Below are 10,970 nucleotides of genomic sequence, written 5' to 3'. Positions count from 1 at the left end.
CATCCTGTGGCTACAGGGCCACATTCTTGATAAAGCCAACACATAACTTATTTGTGTGTTACTAGTAACTGCTTAGAGGAGCCCTGTTCGCATAGCGATTATGTGTTGGCCTGCTAAACACAAGGTTGGCATTTGAGTCCACCAGGTGAGTCATGGGAGAAAGATGAAGCTTTATGCTCCAGTAAAGATTTACAGCCTCAGAAACCCAATACAGGGTCTCTGAGTCAGAACCAACTGTATGGCACACCACCACCACCAGTAGCTGCTTGAAGTCCTGATGTGGTGCTATAGAATAAGCACTGGACCACAAGGTCAGTGGTTCCAACTCACTAGTTGCTCCTGGGAGACCAGTATAGGGTCACTCTGAATCAGAACTGACTCAACGGCACTAAACAACTACAATTGGTGGGGGTGGCGATACGCTGTGGAATCGGTTCTAACTCATAGCGACCCTGCACAGGGTTTACAAGGCTGTAAATCTTTACAGGAGCAGAAAGCCTCATCTTTCTCCTGTGGAATAACTGGTAGTTTCATACTGCTGACTTTGAGGTTAGCAGTCCAATTCATAACCACTACGCTACCAGAGCTCCTTAAACAACAATTAGTGGCATTTGAATACCTCCTCAAGAATAGATGCAAGTTTGCCCCAAACAACTGAGTAGCTTCCAATTTTTTCCCCTAACATATTGTACCAAATGAATTCTTTTTAAATGCATGAGTGCATATCAAATCACATTCAAATTTTTCAAAATTATCTTTGGACTTTTAAAGGTTTGCAAAAAAAGGGGGGGGGTTTCAGCAGGGTAATCTAGTTTCTAAGCAAGTATTAACGTTCTAAGGTCATGTAAATGTTTAAGACAGCTCTGACTGCATCACTCCACAGCTTGAAACTGTTCCAAGCCACCCCTATGCTGAGGTTTACAGGGTCCTTCGAACCCACTGGCTGCTCCAGGGGAGAAAGATGAAGGAATCTGTTTCTGTAAAGATTTACAGCCTTGCAAACCCTATAGAAGGTCAGAATGAATCAGAATCAACTCAATGGCAATTGGTTTCTTTCTTTCTTTCTCTCTCTCTTTTTCTCACACCCCTGCCTACTTCTCTGAATTTATCTCCTATTAGACTCTTCGTCCTCAAATTCCATGCTTCCACACACCAAACCTCGTGCCTTGCTGTTGCCCAAGCCTCATCCTTCCTCCCATCATTCTTCTCTACTCACCCGTAAAGAACTAAAACCAACTGCTGTCAAATAAACCCCAACTCATGATAACTCCGTGGGTGTCAGAGTAGAACTGTATTCCATAGGGTTTTCAGTAGCTGATTTTTTACAGGTAGATCATCACACCTTTCATTGGAGGCACCTCTAGGTGGTTTGAAGCAGTTGAGTGTATTAACCATCATAGTTGTTGTTGCTAAGTGTTGAGTTGGTTCCGATCCATAGTGACCCTGTATAGGGTTTCTGAGGAGTGACTGGTGAGTTTGAATCACAGACCTTGCAGTTCAAACTGACTTTGCAGTGCAGAGCCACACCAGGACCCCATTAACCATTAGTATCACCAAAGAATTCCTTTAAGACTCACTGGGCTTTGTTTTCTGAAGTCGTTTTGATGCCTATGCCCACCTCCCAGATTGATGAGCTGATGCCTCGTCTTTGTGCTTTGCTACTATACTTTGCTCTTACAGTTTAATAGGGTGAGCCTTGCATTTTATTAAGACTTTGTTTACATGTCAGCATCACCTATTTGGCTATATGCCCAGACTCCAGTAATTAGTGATCAAAGATGATATCTGATTCACATTTAAATCCCCAGGTCTGAATAATGCCTTGCACAGATGTGTGGCTGTGTATTGATTTAATCTGAATTGTAATGAAGATGCAATCTGTTAGATGTAGGTGAATACTAGAAAACCAGTCTTTTGGTTGTGTAGTTCTTCAAGTCCTGTGTTCTACTTTCTGTCTGGTAATATCGGTGATCAATAGCCCAAAGACAAGATGTTCCAGAAAAGCGTTTGAAAGTTAAATGGTAGAGACGTGAGGAAAAATTAAGAGGTCAGAAAAAGGAGAAGCAATGTCCTCAAGGGAGTGAGGAGAGGTGAGAACATGAGTAGGAAGAGGACATTCTACAGAGAAGTGCTCATCCTAGAAGGGATCAGTGCAGGATTTGAAGGAGAGCAAAGTATGTAGAGAGTACGACAACTTGAGATGTTATAGAAGCATTAGAGGGGAAATAAAACTCAAGGCCAGCCAGAGGGAATCTACCCTGGGAAATGGGATGATGAATTGGATGTCATTAAGAGTAAATCACCATCCAACAAGCATGGTTTGATCTGTTCCTCTATGCTTGGCCCTGGATAGTGAGAAACAAGAACTCTGCCCTTAGGAGTCTTGTCTTCTGTGATTCACCTCTCTTCAGCTGAGGGTGCACATGTGGGTGATCCGTGGTGCTGGTGGTGTGCCATGGAGTCAGTTCCAACTCATAGCGACCTAATCTTTACAGGAGCAGAAAGCCTCATCTTTCTCCTGCAGAGCACCTGGTAACCCACTACACCACCAACGGTCCTTGGCACTTTTTAGTTCTAGAACTCCCCAGTTCACCATCACCCTTCTGTCAGTGTGTCATACTGGGCTGGATTACATGTACTAGGATTGTGGAGACCATGTCACCATTACTTCAAACACCAGCAGAGTCATCCATGGTGGACAGGTTTCAGTGGAAATTCCAAATAAGACAACCTCAGAAGAAAGACCTGGTGATTTGCTTCTAAAAACAAGTCAGTGAAAATCTTATATAGCACAACAGAATATTGTCCAATGGACTGCTAGAAAAGGAGCTCCCTAAGGTTGAAAGACACTAAAAAACCCAAACAAAACAAAATCCACAATGACCCAACAATGGACTCAGTATATTGATGATGTGAAGATGACAAACTCAGGCAGTGTTTCATTCTGTTGTACATGGAGTGGCAATGAGCTGGAAGCAACTCATGATAATTAGCAAGCACCACCCAGGTTCCATTGAAGACCAAGAGCAACAGTCTCTGGGGATGGTGATGAGAAACATTGAGTCTTTTAAGAGGATCCTCAGAGGAATCTTACGAACATCTTTGGTTATGAACTACAGCTGTACTATAACTAGAGCATTAAAGCAAATAACTGTGATGTAAAAAGTGGTGTCAACATGCATGTGTTGTGTCTAAAGAAGAAACGTAGAGAAAAGCCATAGAGAATGTGGGAGTACTGTCTGAGAAAGCAAGTTACTTTTGAGGAAAACACCTCAACAAGGTGAGTGAGTGAGCGAGCTAGGCATAGGAATGAATACAGTCACAGCTAATGTTTGCAATATAATTGGTAATTTGCCACCACTGTTTTATCCTTCCATTGGTATGTCAGGAGCCCTAGTGGTACAGTGGGTTAAGCATTTGGCTGCTAACTGGAAGGTCAGTCATTCAGCCCCATCTAGCACTTGGCAGGAGAAAGATGAGGCAGTCTGCTTCTGTAAAGAGTTAGTCTCAGAAGCCCCAGGGAGCAGTTCTACTTTGTCTGACATGGTTGCTTTGAGTCAGAATGGCAGTGAGTGCATTGGTACATCATACCTATCAATAGCCGTATAATTTATCCATTTCCACAAAAGCATCTTTACCCAAGGCAGGTGGTTAGTAGATGTTTTGGTAAAAGTTGGGACTGAGATAAATAGGGTATTGTTATATGCCATTGAGTTGGTTCAAACTCATAGCAACCGTATCTCGGTACAACAGAATGAAACCCTGCCAGGTCTTCCCCCAGTCTCACAACTACTGCCACGGTTGAGCCCATTGTTACAGCTGCTGTCAATCCAGCTCATTAAGGGGCTTTCTCTTTTTTGCTGACCCTCTACTTTACCAAGGAGCCCTGGTGACAATGTGGGTTAGGCATTGGGCTGTTAATTCAAAGTCAGCAGTTCAAACCCACCAGCCACTTCCCAGGAGAAAGACGAGAATGTCATTGCTGTAAAGACTTAAAGTCTCAGAAACTTTAGATAGGGTCACCATGTCAGAATCGACTTGATGGTAGTGGCGATGGAGTTTTGGTGTTTAGTCTGAGGTCCTTCTCCAGGGACTGGTCCCTCCTGACAATATGTCCAAAATATGTGAGATGAAGTCTGGCCATCTTTGTTTCTGAGGGGCGTTCTGGGTGTACTTCTTTCAAGACAGATTTGTTCATTCAATAAACTGTTGTTGTTGTTAAGTGCCTTCCAGTCAGTTGCGACCCTGTATAGGGTTTCTGAGGAGCAGCTAGTGAGCTTGAACCACCAACCTTATGGCTCAAACTGACTTTGCCTTTAACATTACTTTAACCTACAGCACCACACCTGGACTCCTCAATAAACATACTAGGGCTTCATATTAGAAAGTGGAGATCCAGGTAGAAAAATGTTCATTATAGAGCCAAGTATAAAGTTGTTACATTAAGATGGTTTTCAACATTCTATATTTCATGCAGCAGCTGAGTTTTCTAATAATAAACAAAAACTTGTAAGACGTAAGTGAGAACTCTGAACAGAACACCTCTTTTCCCATTTGTTTTTAACTCGTGTAATGAGGAGCCTTCATTGAATTTACTTTTACTGTTCTTATTAGCGTTCTCTTAGGCCCCACTGAGTTAAGCACTGGGCTGCTAAGCACAAGGTTGGTGTTTCAAGGTCATCACTGTCAGGGTCTTGGAAACTTTATGGAGCAATTCTACCGTGTCCTATAAGGTCACTATAAGTCAGAGTCAACTCAATGTTAATGCATCAAACCAGAACATTCTATAATAGCTCTAAATATGTCATTTGAAAAAGTCAACGGAAGGCCTGCTTGCTTAGAAATCAGTCCTGTTTTTCAGTTTTCTAGCTGCATAGTTTATCACCACATCACTCTGCTAATTGCATAAACAATAGTAGAGATGTTTAAATTAAGGAAGATCTTCCATTGCTCCTAGTTGTAGATGGAGCAACTTCAGATAAATGCTGTTGTTCCTAATGCTCTAGAATACTTCCTGCTCGAATTCCTACATGTGTCAGCATTCCTATAGATTAGAATTCCTATAGGCAGCCTCCTCTGTTTGTTGCTGGAAATATACTCAGTTAGGAAGGGCTGGGCATCATAAAACTTCCAGAATGTTTGCATTATCTTTCTGACAAATCTGTTTGTGCATTTTCAGGAAGTCTCAGAATAATGTCAAAATCATTTTAGCTCTAAGTTAACAAAGATAGTAAATTGTGTCTGACTTAGCTACCATATCATTCTTACATTCTCTGGCCCAGACAGCCAGTTTCTTTACTCCTCCTCCAGAAAAATCTGAGTTTTCTCTATCTGTCTCTATCCCCCCACTCTTGCTCTAACTTACCTCAAATTGATGAATCTAACCCATGATCATTTTGACTGAAATATGGCATTCATTTCCAATATCCTTGGTAGGTTTTCTTTGTATGTATAATTGCATAAATGTGAATATTGGTGTGGCTGTTCAAAATAAACATATTCATAACAGCTCAATAGCTGGAGGGCCTATTATGAGTTAATTTTATGCTGGTCTCAACTCAATAATCTTGTGGATTTTTTTTTTTTTTTTTTGTAGACTTACCAATTTATACTTTGCCTTATCCAGAAATAAAAAGCTTCTTACTTTTATTTTAGTTTATTTTTTGAAGTTCACTGGTCCAGTGGATCTTTGATGGTGTTTCTATAGGTGCAGGTGATACACAGAGTATCAGAGAACGATGGGTGTTTGCCCTTCCCTTGTTAGAATGCAAATCTGAGCCGGCTTGTGAAAAGACCTATGAAATGGTGTGAACCTGCAGCGATGGCTAAGAGTAATCAGGCTAAGAGTAATCTAGTGTAGCCATTTATCCATATCAACATTTGCCTTTTTCTCTTTTTCAGCCACCCAGTGTAAGCATGGTGCTGTGTATGATACTTGTGGCCCCGGATGCATCAAAACCTGCGATAACTGGAATGAGATCGGACCATGCACTAAGCCATGCATTGCAGGTTGCCACTGCCCTGCAAACTTGGTCCTTCACAAGGGAAGGTGCATCAAGCCAGTCCTTTGCCCTCAGCGGTGACCTTTGTTCCAGTCCTTAAGACTTTGAAATCTGGTGTCTTTGACACTGAAGTGGAAGAGCCAATGAAGGACTGCAGTATTTGTGTGCTAACTCTGCAAAGTACACACAACCAGAGTATATATGTGTACATATATATAGATCTATACAAAAACATTTCATCATTTATATAAACTATAGGTGGAGTATTATATGTATATTTTTTGCTATAAGACATTGTTTCTAGAATCCTAATCTGTAAGCCATGGAATAAATTGTATAAATAAGCCAGGTGTTCTTAATTTAATAAGGTGGCATGCAGACATATTGGATGGCTTTGACATCACATAACATTTGTCATTTTTAAGGAAGTTTTCTAAGATGCCTAAATTGCCTGCCTGAATTCATTTCAGCTTTGAGTCGGGATTTGCAGTTGAGTGGGAAATGTGTTTCTCTGGAGGAGGGCAAATTTATCTAGGGGCATTTCATGTTTCCAAAGAAAGGAATGTGTGCCTGAGAGAGGACTGGTGATTACTGACAGGCCCTAACATTGCATGCAAAGTGAAGGCTAGGCTTCTAGACTTTATTGGGTCATAGTCTGATATTATTTTCAAAACGGAATGGCTCGTTGCCAAGAAATACATATTTGTCACTAGGGCATAGCCAAAGAATTAAACGATTTCTTGCCATCTTTGCATATTCCTGAGTCTCTTAATTATATATGTGTGTTTGATGGATGTGGTCACTTACATGTCATGCATTGAGATTAAGGGGTGTCTGGATGCCATGCTAATTTTATTGAGCATGAGCAGATATTTAGAGAAACTTTTGCATAGCATGTGAATAACTCACCACTGCTCTGAATCTCAAAGCAAGTTAAAAGGGCAAAGCCAATGAGTTGATGTAACCCATTTACATTTTGTGATTTTTCCAACTATGAAATCAAAACCTTGAACTTTTCCTAAAGGAGTCCTTGTCTAGCAGTTTTTGACAACTGCTAATATATCATAATTATTAGGCAAGAGAAAGCTTTTAATGACCAGTTGACTTGCCATCAGTCCAAACAAAGAATGGTCCACACACTTACTCTTATTCACTGAGAGATTACTATAAACCACCGTGTAATTTACCTAACTTTTGTTCTTCGTTGAATATATGAACATGTCAACAAAAGCAAAACCCCTGATGTCTGAAACTAAAATGTCCTGCATTGTACTAATAAAGAGATTAAGATTTACAACAATGCACTTGTTTCTTTCAATATGTACCATGTTATTCTTAGCTAAATAAACTAAACTCTATCAGCTTCAGGTTTAATGATGAATCACATGCTATTTAAAATAGATTTATTTAGGGGTAATTTAAATATTCTGTAGTACTTTCTTTCTGAAGTCATATTAATAGACAGTATCAAAACCCAAAATATTTTGACAGTCAACATATTACCGCTGCTCAAAAACATTTGTGTTCCTTTTAAATATATTCATGACAGTGACATGATTAATTTGTGTGTTGGTGTGTTTTCACTGAATGCCTCTGGTTGCTTGAATAAAATGAATAAAGAATGTTGTGCTGGAGTGGTGGGCTGTAGCACCCAGACATGCATTTGTATCATTGTGTGTTGAGGTCCTAACCATCCAGGTGTCTGAAGTATTTAGTTCTTGCTTCATTGCTGCACTTGGAAAAAAGACTTTGATTCAGGAAACATAGGTTCTAGGCCTGCTTTGTGATCTTGTCCACATGACTTAACCATTGGGGCCATGCCTTTGCTTATCTATGACATAAAGAGACCAAGTACTGTAGTAAGCAGGATTGAGAATCAGAAAACCAAGACACCCAGACACTGCCCAGCTAGGTGAGCTTGGGCAGTAATCTCCAAACAACTCCACACTTGGAGTCTTATTTATTCCTCCTAGTGTCCTGAAAAGAGAGGTAGAATCAGCTGACCTTTCCTGGCTAATTTCTCCTTCTGTAGGGTGAATGAATTCCTTAAGATTGATTTTAAATTCCTTTCCAGGTCATGCTGGGTTTTTCCCTATGAAAAGGGGACTTGTTTTAAAGATGCAGAAAGGAAATTTGCTCTTATAGTTCATCCAAGAATTGAGCAACCCACCCAATAAGGTTAGACAACCTCATTTTCAACACCTTCAATCCTGGCCAGTCTTAGTGGAAAGATGATGAAGGGTCTTTTGCAGAGAGACAAATGCTATCACTTTAGACACCTTGATTTAAAACTTGCATAACTTGTCTCATTCAGCATTTAGCTTAATGTCTGCACATTTTAAGGAAAATTTTATTCCTAATCCTAGAGGAATGAGAAGGCAGAAGGTTATTTACTCTACTGAGCCAAATGGGCATCTGTCTAATGGAGGAGGGTGGGAAAATTAGCTGAACAGCTGCACATTTTATGTCTGATCATGCATGATAGCTGAGCAATGGCTCTGTCTAATTGTTGGTCATAGCAGAGATTTACCAAGTGAGTGAATGATCGTGGTCCTGCTTTATTTATTTACATGGGATATTTTCACTGGTTTCTCAAAGCCAAACCCATGCAGAGTTCAATGACTTGAAATGAAAATGTTCTACTTCCTTCTTTAATGTGCATAGCCTTGTTTAAAAATTAATTTTTGTTTTATTGACTATATCTACATATGTGGACTCCTGGTGTGGCACTGTAGGATCAGTGGACTGTGAACCACAAGGTCGGCAGTTCAAACACACCAGCCACTCCTCAGAAACTCAGAAACCCTATACAGGATCGCTGTGAGTTAGAATTGACTTGATGGCATATATATATATATATGTCTGTGTGCGTGTGCGTGTGCGTGTGCATGTGCGTGTGTGTGTGTGTGCTCCCGCGTGCACGCTAAGTGCTGGATTTGAATCACCAGCCTTGTAGTTAGTAGTCAAGTGTTTATCCTACAGCACCAAACCAGGACTTTGTAAAATAATATGAATTAAATATGCTATATATGCTATTGCTGTTGTTGTTGTTAAGTGCCAATGAGTCTATTCCAAGTCATAGCAATCTATTTATATAGGGTTTCCAAAAAGCAACTGGTAGATTTGAACCAATGATCTTGAAGTAAGCAGTCCAGTGTTTATCCGACAGTGCCATACCAGGACTCCAATAAAATGAGTTGATACCTGTGATTAGAGCAATATTACCCCAACTTATGATTATTATAAGCCATCAGAAGTTGGGGTAATATCACTCTGTTTGCAGGTATCACAATTCTCCTCTGACAATACTATACGTAATGAGTTTTGAATTTAATGAAGAGCAAACACCTTTGATAAAGGACAAGTCCAGTTAGGGTTCTATTCACACAGAGTGTTATGCTTTCTTCCTTCTGCCTGTGAAAATTGAAAGCTTGAAAATCCTGACCTAAAAGTTTTTAAAGAGAAAGAAAAATGGCTCTTGGACATTGAAAACAGCCATTTACTGTTAAAACTCAAGCATACTGAGAGTCCTCAGCTGTTCAGGTCAAAAGTCTCACCCCGTTCTCTCAGGGAGGGTCTCATGAGCATCTAACCATCAGTCTGTAGGAAGGTACTTTCCAGTAGGAAACAGAAGGGAGGGTGTGTAGGCTCTGTCCTAGGTTCCATTAAACATAAACAAGCTTTTTTTGCTGAAAAAGTTCTTTGTATTTTGAAATATTTTTTACCCAAAATGTATGTTTGTTGTTTAGTGCCATCGAGTCAGTTCTGACTCATAGGGACCGTGTATAGGGTTTCCAAAGAGCATCTGGTAGATTTGAACCACCAACCTTGCAGTTCAAACTGACCTTGCAGTCCAGTGCTTATCCTACAGCACCACACCAGGAACCCCCACCTCCTCCAAAAAAATGTATATGTTATTAACACCTACTTCACACTAACTATACTCATTCAGAAAGATAACCTAGTAGGTAGTCAATACATTTTTCCTGAACAAATAAATAAAGACGGATAAACACTAAATCTCATGTTTTATCCGTGTTGGTTTCTGTTCAGTTTGCCTCTCTTTGTCACTCATGTTCATCTGGATCTGACAAATATTACGGAAGTGGGTTGAAAAGCTCTTGGTGTGGGAGGAGACTGCCTTCCGGACATATGCCAAGATATTTTAATTAGCTATATCTCTTGCACACATAACCCTTGGGAACAAGCAAAAATAGTCTCCGGTTCTAAATCCTGAAGTAGAAGACTTTTTAGAACCCTGGGTTTTAATTCTGACAAATGATGATGCTCAAGTTGCCAAGAATGAATAAGTATGGAAATGAAATGGCTGCTGGTAATGATGTTATCCAGAACTAAGACCCCACACATCTATCCCTTTAATGGGAGCCTTCTGGTTGTTGCTCTATTGGGTTTAATTAAATGGGTTGAATGACAAAAACATGCATAAGACCAAACTCTAATGTGGTTCTCTTTCAGCTAGCCAGCTTTGAAAAGACTAATGTGGAGGAGAATGGAATATTCATATTTAGAGATACTAAATTTGTTTTTATTAATGAGCCTTGAGGATGACTTAGAATAAGCATGGCTAAGAAAGGGTGGAGAGTCCTGGTTTAAGCACTGGACAGCTAACTTCATAGTTGGTGGTTCAAGCCCACGAATCGGTCTTCTGACACACATGAGGTTGCCACAAGTTGGAACTGACTTGCTGACAACTGGTTAGGTGTTAGCTGTTTTACCAGAACTGGTCCAAGGTAAATACACTTAGCCATTGCTTTTGTTGACTTGCTTGGCTGTGGGCTAATGGAAGGGATGGGGAATGATTCAAGTGCAAACAGGTGTACCTACTAGCGACACTCTGGTAACACTTCTGGATAAAAGACCTTGATACACAGCTTACTCCAGAGCTCTGGCTGAAACTATTCTGTCATGTTTTAGCCACCTTGGGTCATAACCCAGCTTATTCCTAAA

General features: G+C 40.3%; 1 protein-coding gene across 1 annotated transcript in view; it reads left to right on the top strand.

The window, feature by feature from the left end:
- BMPER (BMP binding endothelial regulator) overlaps positions 1–7,303 on the top strand; it is a 410,362-nt gene extending 403,059 nt beyond the window's left edge. Inside the window, exon 15 of the mRNA XM_006832140.1 lies at positions 5,902–7,303. Coding sequence (XP_006832203.1) covers positions 5,902–6,083 — 182 coding nt within the window. The 3' untranslated portion in view covers positions 6,084–7,303. The remainder of the gene's footprint in view (positions 1–5,901) is intronic.
- The last annotated feature ends 3,667 nt before the right edge of the window (positions 7,304–10,970 follow it).

The sequence above is a fragment of the Chrysochloris asiatica genome, unplaced genomic scaffold, assembly GCF_000296735.1.
Source record: "Chrysochloris asiatica unplaced genomic scaffold, ChrAsi1.0 scaffold00006, whole genome shotgun sequence".
Taxonomy (NCBI): domain Eukaryota; kingdom Metazoa; phylum Chordata; class Mammalia; order Afrosoricida; family Chrysochloridae; genus Chrysochloris; species Chrysochloris asiatica.
The sequence above is the reverse complement of the archived record's forward strand: the minus strand, read 5'-3'. Positions and strand labels throughout refer to the sequence as shown.